Source organism: Aquarana catesbeiana, linkage group LG02 (genome assembly GCF_042186555.1).
Source record: "Aquarana catesbeiana isolate 2022-GZ linkage group LG02, ASM4218655v1, whole genome shotgun sequence".
Classification (NCBI taxonomy): domain Eukaryota; kingdom Metazoa; phylum Chordata; class Amphibia; order Anura; family Ranidae; genus Aquarana; species Aquarana catesbeiana.
The window spans coordinates 93,538,253-93,560,946 of NC_133325.1; the positions used below are offsets into that span (position 1 = coordinate 93,538,253).

General features: G+C 44.2%; 1 protein-coding gene across 4 annotated transcripts in view; it reads right to left on the reverse strand.

Moving 5' to 3' along the window:
• Nucleotides 1-22,694, reverse strand: part of SETDB2 (SET domain bifurcated histone lysine methyltransferase 2) — an 86,294-nt gene that overhangs the window by 22,849 nt on the left and 40,751 nt on the right. For 3 of the 4 annotated variants that reach the window (XM_073613219.1, XM_073613218.1, XM_073613222.1), the window contains exons 9-10: nucleotides 20,609-20,834; nucleotides 18,208-18,316 (exon numbers count right to left, since the gene is read on the reverse strand). In XM_073613219.1, the coding sequence (XP_073469320.1) occupies nucleotides 18,208-18,316; nucleotides 20,609-20,834 (335 nt within the window). The remainder of the gene's footprint in view (nucleotides 1-18,207; nucleotides 18,317-20,608; nucleotides 20,835-22,694) is intronic. The other variant, XM_073613220.1, reaches the window with a different exon arrangement.

Genomic DNA, 22,694 nt, shown 5'->3' on the forward strand with positions numbered 1-22,694 from the left:
CCCGGCGGTATAGCTGCGGTGCCCCATTGATTTCAATGGGCAGGAGCGGTGGAGGAGCGGTATACACACCGCTCCAAAGATGATGCTAGCAGGACTTTTTTTACCGTCCTGCCAGCGCACTGCTCTGTGAAAGCCCTCGGGGCTTTCACACTGGAGACACAGCAGCGGCTGTTTCAGGTCGGTTTGCAGGCGATATTTTTAGCGCAATAGCGCCTGCAAAACGACCTAGTGTGAAAGGGGTCTTAGGGTCAGGGTTGCCATCTGTCAGTTAATTCACGACAGTTTGTAAAATCCATGATTTTTACATCTGTCCGTAAATGTCCGTTACAGACATGCAGTCTACATATCCATAGTGGACATTCATGGACAGAAATAAGAATTATGAATTTCACAAACTGTCCATGAATTTACTGCCAGTTGGCAACCCTGCTAAGGTCTGCGATATAAAAGTCTGTTTAAAAGGAAACTGGATGGCCTTCCTTTAAGGCCTGTTTCACATTCAGCTTGTATAACAGCAGTGTGAACAGCAAGCTTTGATAAAACATTTGCAGAGCTTTCAGAAAGCTTTGCTGAAGCTTGTAAAGTACCATTCAGCTCCAGTTTGTATATACTGAACACAGATCCTAATGGAAGTGCTGATTGCCACTTTAAGCAAGCTGCTAGCAGGCTTTAGAACTTCTTGAAAGCCTGCTGAAGCCTGCGAGCAGCTTGCCTAAAGTGATACTAAACACACACTGTTTTATTTACATTGTCCCTTATATTTCTGTATATGGATGATGGCACTGTAATTATGTTAATAAAACATCTTAGTACCTTTTCCTAAATCGATATACAGCTGTCATATGACCCAGCTCCTTCCCAGCCTGTCTGCAGGGAAACATAAGCAGGAGGAGCTTCTAGTCCTCTGCTGCTGGTAACATGTTCATAATAAAAATATAAAAAACTCATTTGGAATACAGAGTGAAAAATTGACAGTTACTTACCGATAACTGTTTTTCTAGGATATCTTCCAGGACGGCACACCTGAGAGATGAGAGGCTCCTCCCTACAGGAAACACAATCAATCGACAGCTGTTTTAAGTCCCCACCCTTCCCCTTGATCCTCAGTTTGTAGAGAAGTAACTCCTGAACCTGGTTCACAAGGGAAATCATTCCTCATAGGTACTCACCTTCTAGTGTTCTACCATTTTTCCTCCTCCAACGGGCGGGAAGTAGGCCTGCCGTCCTGGAAGATATCCTAGAAAAACAGTTATCGGTAAGTAACTGTCAATTTTCTCTAGTCATCTTCCAGGACGGCACACCTGAGAGGATAATCAAGTACCTCAGGCCTACCCTAGGGTGGGACCACTGCAAGACCCTCTTGGCGAACCTTGGTTCTGCAGTGAGTTTTACCTCCACTCCATATGCTTGATGAAGGTATTAGGCTCGATTCACACCTATGCATGTTGCTTTTGAGCGTTTTTGGAGTTTTTTTTTTCATGCTTGGCACGTTTTTGAGCCGCGTTTTTGCCGCGTTTTGCGTTTTTTTTTTTCATTTTTTTTTACAGTCTTAAAAAAAAATTACAAAAAAAAAAAAAAAAAAACGGCAAAAACGCACCAAAAACGCATCAAAAACGCTGCACTTGCGTTTTTGATGCTTGTCCATTGAAAACCATTACATGCAAAACGCTGCTTTTTGCATGAAAAAAAGTCCCCGACCCTTTCCAAAAACGCAGAGAGCATTGATGTGAACATGTTCCATAGGAACCCATGTTAAAAAATTCCCGTGCATTTCTGCAAAATGCATCAAAAAACGCGCTAGTGTGAATGGGGCCTTATAGCTGGATCATGCAGCTGGTCTGCATGTCTACTCCACCGATGTCCCTGCCTTCTCTGCTTCGGATGCAGGACCTAGGTGGAGTGGGCTCTTAAAGATGGAATCAGAAAACATGTTAAACTTGTAGGTTATCAATGTTGCCTGTCTCACACATCTAACAACCCTGGCCTATTGTGCCTGTAGGTGCTACTTAGAACCCTTAAAGGTTAATCAGAGACCTGTGTTGTAAGACAAGGACACTAATTGATCACTAAGAGGGCCTGTCTAACACTACCCTGTTCAGGGAATTAAAACTGCAAAAAAAGGTGGGCCCCTAACAGACAACCTTTTTTGTTCATTTTTATCTTTACATCAGCCAAGACTAAAGGGAAGCCTACTTAAGGGTAATAGATTAACCGAGGCTTGATCCCTGGGTTTAAGGCATGCCCACTCTGTGGCTTTACTTACGCCTGAGTGCCTACTTCAGGAGAATAAAGTTCATAGCAGGAGTATAACACTTATACTGCTACATCTAGTTCTGCTAGAAGGGTGAGATGAAGGCCATGCACCGAGCCGTAACCTATTCGGTCGGGTGGACATCTTTATACTTCATCTTCAGGTCATAATACTCCTCTGAACAGAACTTCCCAAGTTCTTACTAAGCAGGGTGATTCTTTATCGCCTTCCTCCAGTGTCCTATAACCCTACTGGGCTTCAACCCTAGGAAATGGTTCCAGCATTCCTGAATGTAAGGGGCTGAGGCTTTCTGACATGTGACGTCTGCCGCCAGAACTCCAGGCCCCTCCACGGAAAAGAGGGCTGAAATACAAAAGGTGATACATGCATTATTAATATCAAAAATTAAAAAAGATCATAGATTGTGGACCCAGCACAATAGATTTAGACAGAAAGGACACAAGAATAGACAATAATGTGTATCTGAGTGTGGCTAGCTAAACCAACATATCAAATATGGGAGAGACCCAAATCTGAACTTCAATGTAGACAAACAGTCCTCACAGTCTGGTTTTCTGATGTGCAGCCAATCTGTAAAAACATTAAGACACACGCAAACCCTCAGTCTTGGTTCACACTGGGACGACTTGTCAGGCGACCTAGTCACCTGACAAGTAGCGTCCTGTTCTGTGCAATGGAGCCGTTCTAAATCGGCGCGATGCAAGTCGCTCCGGCTTAGAAAAAGGTTCCTGTACGACTTTGGGGGCAACTTGCATTGACTTCCATACAGAAGTAGTTTCGCAAGTCGCCGCTGAGTCGTGTCCTGGGTCGCCTGAGGCAGTCGCGCTGTAAGTCGTGCTGCCTTAGTGTGAACCGACCCTAAATGCTGCGTGTTTCTGAAGTGCAGCTAGCTAGGTCATAACTGAGATATATAGATATATACATACACACACATAAAGGACGGGAGCCCTGTTTACGGTGGAGTTTTACTGATGTACAGCAAAACAGGGCAATAAATATAAGACAGAAAGACCCAAACTTCTATCTTGCGTATTTCTGATGAACCACCAAATACAGTTATAAGATCAATATGGTACTGGCTAGCTAAACCAACATAACAAGACAATATCTTTTCTGTTATGCAGTTCTGTAGTGCAGTCACATAGAACCAACATGGAAAGAACCCAAGCAACCTGCAGCATTGTGTTTTTCCGAAGTGCAGTAAGGTAAGGGAATCTGAAACAGAAAGCACCAACAAGCTTCAATGTTGAGTATTTCTGCTGTGCAGCCACATAAAAACAGACAGCCTTCCTAGCTGCGATCTTTCTGGTGTATTGCAAAGTAAGGCAATAAACTCCATGATGTCTATTCTTGTGTGTAGCAAAACCTCAACCAGAAGGGAAACTTAGGGCTCCCACACCTGTGCGACCCAACCTGCAACCGCCAAAAAGCAAGAGAAAAGTCATACACTATGGCTTCCAATGGGAACCATTTGTGTCTGTGCAACTCCAGGTCACGGCGCCACCAAGCAGACCCTGCTTTCTGGATCCACAGACCTCAAGATTACACAGGTCGCAGGTAACTTGCAATTTTCAGGTTGAACAAGCGAGGGGTCCCCAATGCTGTATCTCCCTGGAGGCGTGCAGCCAACAACCCCCTGCTGTGTATCCTTAAGAAGCAGCAAGGTAGAACAATGAGAAACAGAAAAGACACCCCTCACTGCTGTGCCTTTCTGATATGCAGCCGATAAGGCAGTAAATATAGAACATACAGGACACAAACAATCTTCAATCTTTGTGTATGTCTGATGTGTAGTAATATACCAATACTGAGCAGATACGCCACCACCCTCAATGTGTCTCCCTGCTGAGGCAGTAAAAACAAATCAGAAAAGGACAAGCAACCCTACTGCTGTGTCCCTTCTGATATGCAGCCAATAAGGCAGTAAATGTAAGACATAAAGGGACAGACAACCTTCAATCTTGTATATATCTGATGTGCAACAATATAACAATCTGAATAGAGATAGCACATCCATATTGAAGGGATTTGGCATGCGACTCAACACGTAAAATCGCATGCCTAAAATCGGCAACCTTTGCGGTTAATAGCACTGTCAGCCTGACGCCACTTTGCGGGGCTGCACCTATTACCAAAGGCAGTACCAGTACTACCCCTTGCACAGGTTCAATTTGTATTTCCCCACAATTCAGGACCATCAATCTTCACTACTGCCTTTCTAATAAGCAACCAATAAGGCAGTAATACAGGACACAAAAAACCCCAGACAGAACTCAATTTTGAGTATGTCTGATGTGCAGCAATATAACAAATATGAGCAGAGATGTCATAAAACTCAATGATGTGCATTTCCGCCATGCGTCACAAGACCAGAAAGTACAGACCACCTTCCCTGTTGTATTTTTCTGATCTGTAGCCAAATAAGGCAGTACCTTTAGGATATAACAGACAACAACAAAGCTTCAGTGCAGTGCATTTCTGATGTACAGCACTATACCCCTTATGAGCAGAGATGTCACAAATCTCAATGTGTATTTCTGCTGTGCCACAAAATATCCCAGCAAGGACAAACCTTCACTACTGAGGTCTACTGGTGTGCAACCAAGGAGGAGTCATGGTGTATCCCTTTATGCAATAACCAAACAGAGCAATTTGATCCCTAGGCATAGCCTGGGCTGTAGATACTAGCACTTCACCCCCAGTGAAGGAACAAATTCTAAAAATGGTTAGACACCTTACTATAGTAGCTGTTGTCCTACCTTACCTCCGTAGACTGAGCAAATGCTGGACAGCTCACACAGAGGTGGGGCTGATCAGAAACTAAAGTCTCAATGAGCCCCGCCCTAGAGACCAATTTAGGACAGCCTCTAGAAAAGGTGATCACCAATTTAGCCTGGAGGAAAATAGCCACCTGCAGGCCTTAAACAAGCAATCATGTATCTATCTAGCTCTTGCATATGTTTGCACAGAAAATCCTTAATTAAAGGATATAGGAAGCGATTTATGGTAAATCGCCTTTAGATCTGTCACTGAGTTGACTGTAGCCCAAACCAACAAAAAGGTTTTTCTTACCTCCTGCACTTCAATATAACCACAATGTAAAGGTGGAGTGGGAGGTTGGGGCTTATGACTTCAGATTCCTAGCAGCTGGGCTAATAGGGCCATATAACCTAGTGCACCTGTTGACCAGGAGAGCTTACTCCTGAATCCTTCAACCATTGCACAATCTATAAATTGTTCAGTGGTATACCTGGCCTGTAAGGAACTCTTTGTATCTACCAGGTCCTCCCCCCCTTCGCTCTATTCATCCCTACTAATGTCCCACAACCGGACATGTAGGGAGAGTCTGGAAACCTACTGTTGTGATAACCACAGTGTCTCTGCTGTAAGAGGGAGCTGTGGCTGGTGGTATTAGCAGTAGCTTCTGGGCTATTTTGTTATGCAGACCCCAGGTCTTGCACTGCACCACTTAGTAAATACAGGGGGAAGGGGAAGAAATGCCTTACCTACCTCTTTCCCATCTGAGGTGGTTTAGGCACACTCGCTCCTCTGCACCACTTGTCCACCATACAGCATCTCTGATGTAAGAGGGAGCTGTAGCTGGTGTTTTTAGCAGAAGCTTCTGGGCTATTTGAATCTAGACCCCAGGGGAGATTATCTCAAATGCCCAGAAACCATCAGGCTGGGATTGGGGATTTTGCAGCTAAATTCCCAAGGTAAAGGAAAGTACTCACCGTTGTAGTCTTCCCCTTTTTCCACAGCCACCGGGCTTGCTTTTCCATCCTTATGGTCCACACGCAAGGAGGATAGCCGCCAAAGTGCCCCCCCCAACTACTGTCCCCATAGGGAGCTGCAAGGTTAGGCTGTGTCCTACCAGTCAGTATATACACCTGGGGGGGGGCAATGTCGTACGTTCCTCATTCCATTCTGAGGTGGTTTAGGCAGACATCCACCGTAGTGAACTGGTGCCTCCTCGAAAGGAGGATGCGGGCGCCTGCTCCTGCTGACTCTCAGCCTTCCCTCCTGGGTAAGAACGCGGGTCGTTCAAGCGGCGCCCTCCCCAGCAGCCCACGCGAGCTACCAGGGGCCCAGGAGTCGGGGGCCCTGGAAAGAACTGACAGCCAGCACCCCTGTCTGAACGGACGCCCGGACAGGTAAGGGGGGGAGACAGGAAAAAGGCCCCTGAAGTTCTGGGGACACCACTGTACCCAGGGGCCTTCAGCTCTCAGGGGGGCTCTTCCAGTTTCTGCTGCCCCCCCTGAGGAAAGGATAGGGGAACCCCCCAGGAAGGATAAATATATCCGGCCAGACCCAGAGGCCCATCAGGTACTAACCAGGCCCGACCCTGCTTTGCCTCCGAGATCATACGAGATCGGGCAGGCGGCGCCCTCTTTCACTTTCAGGGTGATGTGGCCGTAGGCCTTCCCCAGGCATTTGGTCCGGCTCCCAGGGGGGGACCACCAGCCCCAGGCTTCGGGTCATTTGGAAAAAAACAAACGGTTTCGCTGTGTAGGGAGAAACACAATCAAAAACTGAGGATCAAGGGGAAGGGTGGGGACTTAAAACAGCTGTCGATTGATTGTGTTTCCTGTAGGGAGGAGCCTCTCATCTCTCAGGTGTGCCGTCCTGGAAGATGACTAGAGAAATAGTGAATATCCATAAATGGTTTTAAATGGTCATACAAATATATATTTGAATCAAATCTTTATTATTTTTTTGGCAATGACATGGTGTGGGCAGATTTCTGCCAGTCACAGGCTGTGTCACACTCCTCCAGCCTATGTCTTAGAATAAGAGGGAGGTGAAGCCATCAATCTAAATGTAATATGCCACCTCCATTGTGTTTAGCTGGTTAGTGGGCATGGAGGAGGGAGTGGGCTCTCATTAAAAATATACTTTACAATTAATTGCAATTTCATCTTCCATATACAGTGGAATTTTAGGGTTAATTGCCCCTTTTATACAGGTTAGGCAGTTTCCTCTACATGTTTTGCCAACCACGGCTTCTTCAGGAGGAAGATCGCCAAAAGTTTAATAAGCCATATCCTTAACTACATAGTTTTGTTCATAATTACTTACATTATTAGCGGTTCTGTTCATAGATCCCAGGACAGCCTGCATATACAGAACCAACTACCCCATAGCAAGGGAGATCAGCTGTTGAGATCTGTATGCTGGGTGGATTTGGTGGTCCCCCTCTTCATTCCTTTTTAGTACTACTACTGGGGCTGCTTTGCCCCTTCTATGGCTACCTAAGCGCCGCTCTGGGATCTATGAACGGAACCACGATTATTGACAAAATTCTGTAGATAAGGATATGGCTTATTAAACTTTGGCGATATTCCTTCTGAAGAAACTGTGGTCGGCGAAACATGTAGAGGAAACAGCCTAACCTGTATGAAAGGGGTAATTAACTCCAAAATTCTGCTGTATATGGAAGATGAAATTGCAATTAATTGTAAAGTATATTTTTAATGTAATTTTAATGATTTTGAAATAAAAAAACTTTTTGCTTTTAAAAAAATATTGTTTGCACCATGAAAGTTACAAAAAAGTGGTTTCAAAAATGTACAAACGAATGGTATTTTAAAAGCTTCAACGAGACTTGCTGAAAGCTCTTATACAAGCTAAAGCCCATGTGAAGCAGGCCTTACTTCTTTCAAGAGGCTCCCCCAACTCTATTTTTTTTTTTTACTGCCAAAATACTGCTTACCTGGAAAAAATAGAATTTTTATTACAGCTTATCTGTAAAATCCTTTTCTTGGAGTACATCATGGGACACAGAGTAATTACTTAATGGGTTATAGGCCGCCTTCAGGTGTTGACACTGGTAAAACCAATCAAAGGAAGTTTACTCCCTATATAACCCCTCCTCCTTCCAGGAGCACATCAGTTTTTGTAGCAAAGCAATATACTTGTATCCCAAAAGAGGGGCGGGACCTCTGTGTCCCATGATGTACTTCAAAAATAGGATTTTACAGGTAAGCTGTAATAAAAATCCGATTTTCTTTATAGTACATCATGGGATACAGAGCCTTAAGTAATTACTTAATGAGATGTCCTATAGCAATGCCACATGAGGGGTGGGAGAAAACAACCCTCAGGGTACACCCTGACTTGAGGATCTATACTGCTGCTTGCAGCACACTGCGCCCGAAGGTGATATCCTCATACCTCCTTACATCCACCTGATACAATTTTGTGAATATATGCACTGAAGACCAAAGTTGCGGCCTTACAGATCTGAGCCATGGAGGCCTGATGACGCACTGCCCAAGAAGCACTAACCGACCTGGTAAAATGCGTCTTAACTTGAAACTGGAGAATCTTACCCCTTAAATCATAAGTTTGAATTATCACTTGCCGAATCCACTTAGCAACAGTGGATTTCGACGCTGCCTGTCCTTTCTTAGGACCCTCTGGAAGAATAAATAAGACATCAGTCTTACGAATCTGAGCAGTTTTCGTTAAATAGATTTTCACTGTTCTCACCACATCAAGACAATGTAGTGACTTTTCTTCCCTGGAACATGGTTTTGGAAAAAAACGATGGCAGGACAATATATCCTGGTTTAGGTGAAAACCTGAAATTACTTTTTGGCAAAAAGCCTGAATGAGGGCGTAACACCACTCTGTCCTCATGAAAAATCAAATATGGCTCTTTACAAGAAAGAGCAGACAATTCTGAAACCCTCCTTGCTGAGGATATAGCAACCAAAAATACCAACTTCCTTGTCAGAAGGACTAGGGGAATCTGTTGTTTTGGTTAAAATTCCTGTTTTTGTAACACAGACAAAACTAAGTTTAAGTCCCAAGGGTTCAAGGGAGGTTTGACGGGCGGATTAAGCCGCGTCACCCCTTGTATAAAGCCCCGGACCAGAGAATGAGTAGCAAGTGGTCTTTGAAATAAGAACGACAAAGCTGAGACTTGGCCTTTAATAGTAGTTAAGGCCCATTTCATTTCTACCCCTAATTGTAGAAAGGCAAGAATTCTGCCTATGATATATCTCCGAGGGTGCCAACCCTTGGATTCACACCAGGAATCATAAGCCTTCCAGACTCTATAATATATAGTTCTGGAAGTTGGCTTCCTAGCATTAATCAGGGTAGAGATAACTGACCCGGAAAGCCCACGTTTCTTTAGAATGTGGGTTTCAATAGCCAAGCCGTTAAATTTAGAGACCGTAAGGAAGGATGGAATATCGATTGCTGAGAGAGCAGATCTGGCCATAGTGGGAGGAGCTAAGGGCCCTCCACTGCCATCTTTACAATTTCTGCGTACCATGACCTTCTGGGCCATGCTGGTGCCACCAGAATTATCGGCTTTCTTTCCAGCTTGATCCTGCAAAGAAGTTGAGGCAGCAACTGAATAGGGGGAATGCATAGATCAGTGAGAACTGATCCCATGGGGTCACTAACGCATCTGTTCCGCATACAAATGGATCCCTTGTTCTGGCCACAAAGTTGACCAACTTCGTGTTGAATCTGGATGCTAGAAGATCCACGTCCGGAGTCCCCCATCTTTGACAAACAGCCCGAAATATGTCAGGGTGAAGAGACCATTCTCCTGGGAATAACTGCTGGCGACTTAAGTAGTCCGCCTGCCAATTCTCTACTACCGGAATGAAGATTGCAGAAAGGCATGGAACATTCCTTTCTGCCCAAGTTAGAATATGGTTCACCTCTCTCTGCGCTGAGAGACTTTTGGTGCCCCCTTGGTGATTGATATAGGCCACAGCTGTGGCATTGTCGGATTGAATCCTGACAAGACAATCCCGTAACCTGAAAGTCCAGGCTCTTAGAGCCAGGCGTACTGCCCGAATCTCTAGGATATTGATGGGCAAGATTCTTTCGGTTCTTGACCATTGTCCTTGGACAGTTGTCTTTTCTAGTACTGCCCCCCAGCCTGAAAGGCTGGCATCCGTCGTTACCACTTTCCAGATGACTGGTCTGAAGGATTTTCCTTTCAGCAGATTCTGGGTTAATAACCACCAAGTGAGGCTTTAGGCCACTCTTGGGGACAGCCGCATTGGTAAGTCTAAAGCTTGAATTGATTTGTTTCAAGCAGATAGGATACTGTTTTGCAACAGTCTTGAATGAAACTGGGCATAGGGAACTGCTTCGAATGAAGCTACTATGGTTCCTAGCAACCTCATGCAGAGGCGAATAGAGAAATTGCCATATGACCTGACCCTCTGCACCAGCTCTCTTATGGAACTGATTTTTGCTTGAGGCAAGAACACCCTTTCCTGGGCTGTGTCTATGATCAGACCCAGGTACTCCAGCCTTTTTAGCAGTATTAAGGAAGATTTCTCTAGGTTGAGAATCCAACCCAAACTTTTCAGATAGTTGGTTGTAGTGCGTATGCTTTGTCCAAACAAGTCACTGATTGATCTGAAAGTAATAGATCGTCTAGGTACGCTATGATTGTTATGCCCTGTGCCCTTAACCCAGCTAGAGGTGGGGCCAGCACTTGGTGAACACAAGAGGTGCTGTGGCTAGCCAAAGGGCAGAGCTACAAATTGAAAATGCTGCTGTTCTAACTCGAACCGCAGAAACTTTTGATGAGCAAGGAAATATAGGGACATGCAGATATGCATCCCTGATGTCGATTGACACCAGAAGTTCTCTTCCTAAAATATATACAAAAAACAGGAAAATAAGGGGTTTGGGACTTTATATGAGGCATGCAGCTCGGAAGGTAACACAACATAGTACTGGTATGAATATCTAATAAGTGCACCATAAATGCGACCGCATCGTATTGCATAGTAACAAGTTGTAAACAGTAAAATGTAATAGATCAAGGAAACTTTATTTCATAGTAAGATACATAATATTGAAACGTCATAAAACAGTAAGTAACCTTTTATGGTCTCAAGCCATTATTGCTACTTTAAGATCTTATTACAATTTCTTCCTGCCTGTCCTGTGATCAGCCCCTGAGAATCTCCTTATATATCTTTCATAGACAGTTACATTGCATCTGCTCCTGAAGATTGGAAAGATCCATGAAACGCGTCAAGCTTTTAGATGCTAATCACATTAACAACCTCCCTATACTTCTATCATATTATGCCGTTTGGATTCCACCAACTGCCACTATATTACTGTAAAGACACACAACCACACAACTTTAAAATTGAATTTGTTTTTATCTCACCATTGCGATCCACATCGTGCTGCTATGTTGATGGGTCACTTTGTTATTGTAGATCATTTTTATGGAACATATATTCATATGCTTTACTCTATTATTCTGTATACATTAGGACTGCTGAAATTAATCGCAGCATCGATGCATCGCGATTCGGGTGTCCCCGATGCGGCATCGATGCATGCGACCCGAAAAATCGATGTCTGGCCCCGCCCCCTCCCGGGAGAGCGCTCCGTGCATAAAGCTGTTTTTAGTGTGTGTATAATCCGGTCATGTGATTCTCAGCCGCGCCTCCCTCCCCTCAGTCTCTCCTGGTGTCAGCTCCGCCCACTGACTGGAGCTATCAGGTCGGAAGAGAGGCGGGCGGGGCTGACATCAGGAGAGACGTGAGAGGAGGGAGGCGCGGCTGAGAGTCACATGACCGGAATATACACACACTAAAAACAGCTTTATGCACGGAGTGCTCTCCCGGGAGAATTCACTGCAGATCCTGAGATGTGACAACCGGCAGAACACCGGCCCCACTGCTCATTACAGGCTGCCAGAGCAGCATGTAAGTAGGGAGGGGGGGGGAGGGCGCTGTGACTGACCATCTCCTGTGCCATGTCCCCAGTGTCTGACCATCTCCTGTGCCATGTCCCCAGTGTCTGACCATCTCCTGTGCCATGTCCCCAGTGTCTGACCATCTCCTGTGCCATGTCCCCAGTGTCTGACCATCTCCTGTGCCATGTCCCCAGTGTCTGACCATCTCCTGTGCCATGTCCCCAGTGTCTGACCATCTCCTGTGCCATGTCCCCAGTGTCTGACCATCTCCTGTGCCATGTCCCCAGTGTCTGACCATCTCCTGTGCCATGTCCCCAGTGTCTGACCATCTCCTGTGCCATGTCCGCAGTGTCTGACCATCTCCTGTGCCATGTCCGCAGTGTCTGACCATCTCCTGTGCCATGTCCGCAGTGTCTGACCATCTCCTGTAGCATGTCCGCAGTCTCTGATCATCTCCTGTAGCATGTCCGCAGTCTCTGATCATCTCCTGTAGCATGTCTGTCTGCAGTCTCTGATCATCTCCTGTAGCATGTCTGTCTGCAGTCTCTGATCATCTCCTGTAGCATGTCTGTCTGCAGTCTCTGATCATCTCCTGTAGCATGTCCGCAGTCTCTGATCATCTCCTGTAGCATGTCCGCAGTCTCTGATCATCTCCTGTAGCATGTCCGCAGTCTCTGATCATCTCCTTTAGTATTTAGGAAGAGAGCCTGGAGCTCCTCTGCTGTCTCTTTTTTTCTTAAGAACAGATAGAATAAAAAAAAATGGAGTTCTCCTGACTACTTTAATTTTTTTTGATGAAAACCATGAGCACCTGTGGACTTGCGCTGTAATCGTGATGAATCGTGATGCATCGCGGAATCGAATCGAATCGAATCGTTGACTTGATAATCGTAATCGAATCGAATCGTGAGGCCAGTGAAGATGCGCACCCCTAGTATACATGCAAGCTATTTGGTTACAAATGTGGTCCAGTCACCAGACATTACTAATACTATGATGCAGTCACATGCAATTAATAGTCTGATGATTTCTTACTATGGTACCATGATGACTACAATAGGCTGCTATGCCATCACGCTGTTTTATGACGTTTCAATATTATGTATCTTACTATGAAATAAAGTTTCCTTGATCTATTACATTTTACCGTTTACAACTTGTTACTATGCAATACGATGCGGTCGCATTTATGGTGCACTTATTAGATATTCATACTAGTACTATGTTGTGTTACCTTCCCAGCTGCATGCCTCATATAAATTCCCAAACCCCCTATTTTCCTGTTTTTTGTATACGTTTTGGGGATGGAGGTACATTTCTCTAAATGTCCTCATTTAAAGTCCCATTTAGTTAGTTTTCTCTTTTTCTCTTCCTAAAATAGAAACTACCGACCGTATAGTCTCCATGCGAAAGGAGCGGATCTTCAGGAATTGATTTAGCTTTCTTAGATCTAGAATGGATCCAACATCTCCATTTGGTTTTGGTACCATAAAAAGGTTTGAATAAAATCCCAGACCTTGCTCTTTTGTGGGTATCTGTATGATCACCCCTTGAGATATTAATCGGTCTAGTGCCTGAAACAGACTGTTTTTTTTTTTCTAGATCTTTGGGAATGCTTGACCTCAGAAAGTGAGACAGTGGAAAGTCCCGAAATTCCAGCTTGTACCCCAGCGTTACTGTGGAAATGACCCATCTGTCCTGAATTTCCTTTTTCCAGACTTCTGAAATTTGCATAAGTCTTCCCTCCACCTTGGTGAGGGGGTTGCCTCTTCATGATGAGGCTTTAGGATTCTGTTTTGCAGATTTCCTACCCCAGGGCTTCTTTTGAGCCTGGGTCTGACCCTGAGGTTTTCCTCTAGAGTCTGACAGCAAAGGTGGAAGCCTCTGGCGCAGGGGAAAGAGCCTGTTTAAATGAAGGGCGTTTATATTTTCTTTTGACTGGTAAAAAAGTACTTTTCCCAGCAGAAATTGTCTTGATATATTCATCCAAGTCTTCTCCAAACTGTCGCTCCCCATGAAAGGGGAACCCAGTTAGGAGGTTTTTACATGGTGTTTCAGCTGACCAATTTTTCAACCACAGGATTCTGCACATATGTGCTAGCATAAGCATAAGGCGGGATGCCTGGTGAATAGAGTCTTTAATGGCATCTATAAAAAAAACATAGGTAGTTCAGCCAAATCCCGAGCTTTTTGTGTAGGAAACTCTCTAAAGGCCTGTTTATATTGGTGGTTTAGGGACTGGTAGAGGCCTATCGCAGTGACTGCGGGCTGAGTGACGGCACCTGCTATGGAAAAAGCAGATCTTAGCAGGGATTCCAACTTCTTATCTGTTGGATCCTTAAGCATCTGTGCATTGTCTACAGGACAAGTTAAGTTATTATTCACATTGGAAATCGCTGCGTCAATTGCTGGTACTTTCCATCTCTTGGAAAATTTCTCCTCCAGAGGGTAGAGAATTGAAAACCTCCTAGGAGGTAGAAAATGTTTATCCGGTTTATCCCATTCCGAAAAAATAAGCTGTTCAAGTAAATGCATGTGCAGGAAACACATGCAAAGGATGGGAAGGTTTTAAAGAACCTAAGGAAGAAGCCAAGTTTTCATGAGACTCTGTTAGAGGCAGCACGAAAGTGGAACGAACCATTTCTGTAAGAGATTGTATCAGCAATTTTTCAGATCGAGAAGCTGAAAAAAGGTTCATCTACCATTGTTTCCTCAGCAGAAGAATCATCGGTTTGTTTCTCTTCCTGATCGATTGAGGGTAAAACCTCATCCTGTGCCCACTGTTCCCCTTGCAAAGCTGAAGCGGGGGAGGGGGACCTAGTACGCTTCCTATCCATTTGAATGGAGGATGCGATTAAAGCCGCTAATCTTTCTTCCAGATCCTGAAGGGAGGAGGAAAGGGCATCTTTACTCACGTATACAGGTGCTGAGATGTGAGAGGCAGCTGTACCATCAATTTGCCCCAATGGCTGACCCTGGCTTGCCACAATTGGTAATTCAGGCGAGGATGACAACATGGAAATACAGCTGGAAATCCCAATGCCTGGGGGTGAAACCTTTACTCTTTTGGCTTTTCTGGTGTCTTTTTTGGCAGGCAGAGTTCTAAGTACAAAAAACAGAGGCGCTATACACATTACACTAAATCGCTGAAAATAGTCATGACTTTTTAAAGCTTCTATACAGTTCAGCCTAGTGATGGAAAGAGAGTCTCACTCCTGTATCAGGAATGCCAGTTTTGCAACCCATACGTGTCCCACAGCTCGTGTGTCCCTGTGTGCAGGCAGCTTGTTTCCTCCTCATCAGCAGAGGAGAGACTGACACAGCTGTATCGTTATCTGCTATTAGCCCGCCGTGCGTCCTCGTGGACCTTTCACGGAACCTGCGTTAGGCCATGCCCCCTCCGAAAAAATTCCGCCCCCTTTTTTATTTAAAATGTTTGCGGCGCCTGAGCGCGGGGGTCCCAGACCCAACACGAGGGGGGGGGGGCGTTTTTAGAGCCTCCTGCAGTGAGGCACAGACATGTGAAAAAATACAGCCACAGTAACAGACATTAGCGTTAAAACAGCGGGAACTTCCGCATCCCCCACGGCGGGGGAGAGGGTGATGTAAGGGGGGTGTAGCGCTGCTGTCCCCCTAACCCTCTGGCCCCATCAGGGGAAGTAAAAAGACATTTTTTTGTAGATTTTTTACTTTGCAAAAAAATCTTCCACACGCTAAGCAGCCAGACATGGAACGGAGCAAACAATGAAGACAACAGAGTAAGGTATGTGCATAGGCTCCATCTAGTGGAGATTTTAAGGCATGACAACATCTTTTCCTTATCTTGAAAGAAAATGCATAGATGTTTTTAATATCTAAGTTTTCTTCCCTTACCTTGTCCTCGCCGCAGGATTTTGCTGAATTAAAAGAAAATCCAACTTTCACCCATCACGGCGGGTACGTTTAGCAAACCTTCAAGGACTGGGTCCGTAAGAACGGGGTCCAACTGCCTTAGGCCTTGTAAAAGCACCCCAGCAGGAAGCTTGAGGTAATGTAACAAGACCTAAGCCCTGGGTTCCTGGGGTCCAGCCCTACAAAGATAGGCGTTACAGGTAACCCCATGCTTCGGATACGAGGTCCCAGGTACCATCCACTTTAGGCCTCTTCTGGATGGATCTGGCTTCTTTTTATGGAGGAATTTAAATCCAGCATGGATCCCTCCTGGAGCTCCACAGAGCACTTCTTCACTCGTGACCAACACCTTTAGACAGTGGCGAAAAAACTGATGTGCTCCTGGAAGGAGGAGGGGTTATATAGGGAGTAAACTTCCTTTGATTGGGTTTACCAGTGTCAACACCTGAAGGTGGCCTATAACCCATTATGTAATTACTTAAGACTCTGTGTCCCATGATGTACAATAAAGAAAAAACATACCACTATACTCTGGTGGAGTGGATGTGCTTGGTAAATCAAAGCTTGCTCCTCTACAGGTTAATGTATGAACGCACATACACAATGTATGGGGCACACGCCCTGCCCAGTTGTCTTTTGCTAAATTACTCCCACTATTAGATCTCCACAACATAAAGGCTAACTATTCTGTAGTCCAAGGAAATGTTTTGACACTTATAAAAAGCTATAGCAAAACGCTTCCCAATGGTATATTTAACAGACCAAAAAGAGCAAATAAGAGAAATTAATTGTTGGGGTTTACAGACACTTTAAAAGGACCAGTTCACCTCACAATTTCTGCATTCCAGATGTGTTATTGTGTGTTTTTTATGCATTCTGGTTTTTCCCCTCTTTCTTCCTCTCAATTAGAGAAATGTGCATTCTGGTGTGTTTTTAATACGTTTTACCCTGTTCTAGATGCGTTCCATGCAGAAAAAAAATGCAACGTGTTCGTCTTTTTGTTGACTGCACTGGAACACATTGCACTGGTGTGAACTAGGGCCATTGGGATCCATGTTAAAACACTGTCCATGCATTTTGTGATGCAGAATAAAAACGCACTGGACGGCATTGGGTGTGAACCAGCCTTAGTGTAGGAAGTCTGTTCTGCACCTGCACTAACAGACATATAATTAAAGTGACCCACAGGGAGGGCATTTAAAACACAAATGTAGGCACCTACATCAGAGACGGGACAAATGATTTACAGAACATCAAAGCACTGTGACGTTACCATTCTGAAATTAAATTGTGAGAAATCCAGGTTTAGGCCAGGGTTCAAGCCATGTGCCTAACTCTTATGCCGCGTACACACGGTCGCACATTCCGACAACTAAATCCATGTTTTTTTCCCTGACGGAAGTTGGCTCAAACTTGTCTTGCATACACACGGTCACACAAATCTTGTCGGAAATTCCGATTGTCAAGAACGCGGTGACGTACAACACGTACGACGAGCTGAGAAAAATGAAATTCAATAGCCAGTGCGGCTCTTCTGCTTGATTCTGAGCATGCGTGGAACTTTGTGCGTTGGAATTGTGTACACACGAAGGGAATTTAGGAGGTTTAACGAATTTTGTTGTTGGAAAATTTGAGATCCAGATCTCAAATTTTGTTTGCCGGAAATTTCGACGGAAAATGTCCGATGGAGCCCACACACGGTCGGAATTTCCGACAACAAGCTCCCATCAAACATTTCTCAGTCGGAAAATCCGACCGTGTGTACGTGGCATTAGAGTCAAACCTTTTAAAGAAATGGTTGTCATGTTTCTACATTTCAGCTTGAGCTATTGAGCTTTGTATACAATAGGTTTTTTCAGCAAAAGGCAAGAAGCTAAAATCCATGCGGAAAAAAAAGCCTGAAATGTCATTATATTGGAACATGAGAATGCATTATATTAACAAGCAAAATGTAATATTTACCTGACTAAAAACAAAATATATTTCTCAAATTGTTATTTTTAAATTCCAACTATGATATAGAAACCATATGCATAACCACTATGCATATGCTTTAATATATTTACTTACCTGATACAGTTCTATTTGAGTAAATCATCTGATAATGGTACTCTCACTGGATCACGATCTGTTAATTATGGTCATTTATTGGAATCTGGTCATTTATTTAATCATGTTTAGATTCAGGGGTAAAGTGCTGAGCCATGACAATCAGTTCTTTATTTACGCTCATTCCAGATGTGATAACAGGTACAGTAGGAAGATGGTTTTGGACCTAAATATTACTATAATAATCTTATGGAATCTCGTGCAATTAAACAGTATGGGAATTTTGAAACGTTACCTTTTCCCTGAGTTGCATTCTGCGTTTCTGGAGAATGGAAGTCTTGGTTTTAGGTCTCCTAACAGGTGGGTACTCTATATTTCTTTCTTGAGCCCTGCTTATTTTGCTTCTGGGGAAAAAAGAAAGAAAACTGAAAGGACTGAATGCATATCTAGGACATGTTTTGGCTTTAAAGTGATATTAAGTCTTATTTCTTTCTGTTTAAAAATAACAAACATGTCATTCAGAATACTTTATTAATCCCAAGGGGAAATTATTGCTTACCTGCTCCGTGCAGTGGTTTTGCAAAGAGCAGCCTGGATCCTCCTCTTCTCAGGTCCCTCTTCGCTGCTCCTGGCCCCTCCCTCCTGCCGAATGCTCCCACAGCAAGCAGCTTGTTATGGGAGCACCCGAGCTGCTGCTCTGTGTCCCCATTCAGACACAGAGCCACAGATCGGCCCTGCCCCCTTTCTCGATTCATTAGCTCACTGACTGACAGCAGCGGAAGCCAATGGCACCTGCTGCTGTGTCAGCCAATGAGGAAGGAGAGTCCTGGACAGCCCAGGCTCTCGTGCAATATCGCTGGATTGAGATGGGGCTCAGGTAAGTATTTTGGGGGGGCTGAGGTAGACGGCTGTACACAGGTTTTTTTATCTTAATGCATTAAGATAAAAAAAACTTCTGCCTTTAGAACCACTTGAAGACCAGGATTTGTTGCTTACCAGTGAGGCCTTATGCACACTGGACGTTAAAATAATGCTATAAAAATGCCAGTTGCTTTGCAGTGAGTTTTTCAAACCTTTTTCAACGTTTTTGCAATAGCGTTTTTTAGCGTTTTTTCACGTCAGTGTTTTAGCGGGTTTTTTTCTTCAATGGAATAAAAACTTTAAAAACCGCTGGTGAGTGACTTTTTGAGTGTTTATCAGCGTTAGGAGTGTTTTTACAGCTGAAAAACGTTTCTCTGAATCCACTAGTTTTGGGGGTTTTTTTACTGCTCAAAAACGCCACTGCCCAAAACTGCTGATAACAGCCTATATGTGCATGGACACATAGGATAACATGATGTAGAGTTTAATGACTGTAGAAAAAAAACGTCTACAGCCAAAAACAGCTGCTGTAAAAACGTCAAAAAACGTCCAGTGTGCATGAGGCCTTAAAATCAGCATTTTTTTGCTAGAAAATTACTTAGAACCCCAAACAGATTTCTTATTTTTAGGAGAGACCCTGGAGAATAAAATGGCGGTTGTTGCAATATTTTATGTCACACTGTATTTGTGCAGCGGTCTTTATTTTCTTATTTCTTTTATTTTTACACTGTCCCTTTATTTTTTTTTATCACTTTTATTCCTATTACAAGTATTGTAAAAATCCCTTGTAATAGAAATAAGCATGACAGGTCCTCCGTATTGAGAGACCTTTAATAGCAAAAAAAAAAAAAAAAAAAAAAAAAAAAAAAAAATGAATTTGACTTTAAGAAAAAAAAAAATGTAAGGCCGAGAGGCAGAAGTGATGTCGGACGTCGCTCCGGTCCTCCAAGGCTTCCTGCCTAGGCATCAGAAGGAGTGGATCGGCTCCGGGCCTACTGACGGCTCCGAACCTCGGTAGGGGGCACCATTTTTTATATGAAAGCTGGCTGCCTGCTGTTAATAAAGATACAGGTGGTATGGCAGCTAGCTGTTGCCATAACCCCGGTATTTAACGTCAAAGTAATGACGTCCATTTACAGTTAGGTGGTCAGCAAGTGGTTAATTACATTTAAGTGATAATTGCCGATAACCATATGTTGGGTATACTGTTTAACCACTTCCCTACCGCCGTACGTATATAGACAGCCTGGTATGAAAGTGGTTATACCAGGATCACGGTTGAGGCTACAACCATGATCCCGGTATTATTCTTTTAGGGCCAGCGATTCTCTTATGTAAAAATAATCGCGCAGCTAAACACCTGCTGGATTAATTTTACAGGTAGCAGAAGGGGTTCCCACCCGTTCCATCGGGGAGCCTGGTAAAGATGCAACCAGCGGGAGGAACTAATGATGTTCCTCCCACTGTGTGATGTCAGAAACAGGAAGCGACAAGGATTTAATCACTTCCGGTTTCGTTTCTGTGTTTGTGAAGCAGCCGATCAGACCGGTCTGCGTCTGATGGGGTGCATTGGAGGCCAGAGGAGATATCTGGGGTCTGTCACTACCTTTTGCTGTCACAAGGGATACATGAAAAACTGACAGGCGGATCTGATCGGATTTCCCATGTGAAGGAGGCCTTACACCACTGTACACCAAATCACTGTCCAGCAACCTTCATTACAAATTATACATATTAACAATATTTTCATTTGTCAGTTTTGTTTTTGTGTGTGTGATGATTTTCTCACCATGAGGATTAGCAATAAAAATTGTTAAATTATAGAAGATTCACACCTGCTTAGAAATTTTGGTTGATGACTCAAGCCTGAAGTCACTCGAGTATCCCTAGGCTTCTGGCTGCTGGAAGAATCTGGTGGCAGATTAGTGACTTCAGAATCAGAGAGGGAAATGGGACGTTTTCTTTTAGAAAAAATGGAAGTGGGCTTATTGTCATCAGGCTGCATCACAGATATGTTGGTATCTTGCTGGTTTAAATTTGAACCTTTCATTAAAATCCGACCTACAAGAAAAAATAAAGGCCTGAATTAATAAAACAGAAAATGTAAACATAGATAGCATTTACACTTTTTGCTGTCAGATGAATTTTTCTGTTTCTCACATACATGCTAAAATATACATTATGGATTTGAATATTAAACCTGAAGTTTCTGCATGTTTTGCTACTCCTGGTTTCTACTTTACCCTCCTCATCAACATGCCAATGACATTACTAAATAAAACCAGTTTTCATTATATACCTTATTTTGCAGTTTGGTAACCTCATCACTAGGTGTCAGTGCTTCTCTATGTAATGCAGGCAGAGCATGGCTGGTGGGAAGCCTGACATGTTTGTTGACAAATTGTTAGCATAAACTTTCAAGGGTTAAAGTGATTGTAAAGTCTCTTTTTAAAAAAGAAAAACATGTTATACTTAACTCCTTCGTGCAGTGGTTTTGCACAGAGCACCCTGGATCCTCCTTCTCGGGTCCCTCTTCGCTGCTCCTGGCCCCTCCCTCCTATCGAGTGCCCCCACAGCAAGCTGCTTGCTATGGGGGCACCCGAGCCGAGCTGCAACTCCGTGTGTCCATTCAGACACGCAGCTACCTTTTGGCCCCACCCCCTCTCTCCTTATTGGCTTATTGACTTTGATTGACAGCTGCAGGAGCCAATGGCGCTGCTGCTGTGTCTCAGCCGATCAGGACAGAGTCCTGGACGGCCAAGGGACTCGTGGATATCGCTGGACAGAGATAGGGCTCAGGTAAAAGAATTAGGGGGTGCTGGGGAGGCTGCTACACACAGAAGGCTTTTCATCTTAATGCATACAATGCATTAAGATAAAAAAAAGTTCTGCCTTTTCAACTCCATTAAGTTACAGTATTTATCAGCGTATAACATGCACTTTTTCCCCCTTAAAATCAGGGGAAAATCGTGGGTGCGTGTTATACGCCGATCCTCGCTGATTGTGAGGTGAGGAGCGAGCGGAGCCGACCTACACAAAGCCGAGTGTACTTCGGCTGGACTCGGCTCCTCTCGCAGTCCCACCCCTGACTGTGAGCAGAGCAGAGTCTAGCCGAAGTACACTCTGGTTTCTCTCCTCCAATCGGTGCCAATTTTAAAAGACACAAGGCTGCAAAGACACAGGGAAGGCTGCAATGACACAGGCTGCAATGACACAGGGAAGGCTGCAATAATAACACAATGCTGCAAAGACACTGGGAAGGCTGCAATAATGACACAAGGTGCAAAGACACTGGGAAGGCTGCAATGACACAGGATGCAATAATGACACAAGGCTGCAAAGACACTGGGGAAGGCTGCAGATGGATACTGATAAGGCTGCATTGATGGGCATTTAAATGTAAGTTTTTTTCCTTAAAATTCCCTCCTAAACTTGGGGTGCATATTATACGCCAATAAATACGGTACTTAGATTGCTACAGAACAACTGTGAGTTGTAATCCATTACTTCTTCCTTGAAAAGGGCCTTTTTGTATAACTCTGGCACGTACTTTATTTTTCAGTTTTTGTTAACCTAAACTTTTTTTTTTTTTTCACCTCTGGCAGTTAACTGCTTACCTTTAGTACCATTTTAGGTTATTCACATGGACTTGAACTGTTTGAAGCGGCATTCCACTGGTTTTTGAGTTTATTAAAAGTCAGCAGCTACAAAAAGTATAGCTGCTGACTTTTAATAAACAGACACTCACCTGTCCCACGGTCCAGCGATGCGGCCACCCGAAGCCTCTGTTCTCTCCCCCTCCTCTTTGCAGCGCCGACATTATGATTGTGGGTGCCCGGGACAGTTTGCAGCTTCACAGCCGGGCGCGCACTGCGCATGCACGAGCCGCGCTGCGCTCCGTCAATGGCCAGGCAATGTTCT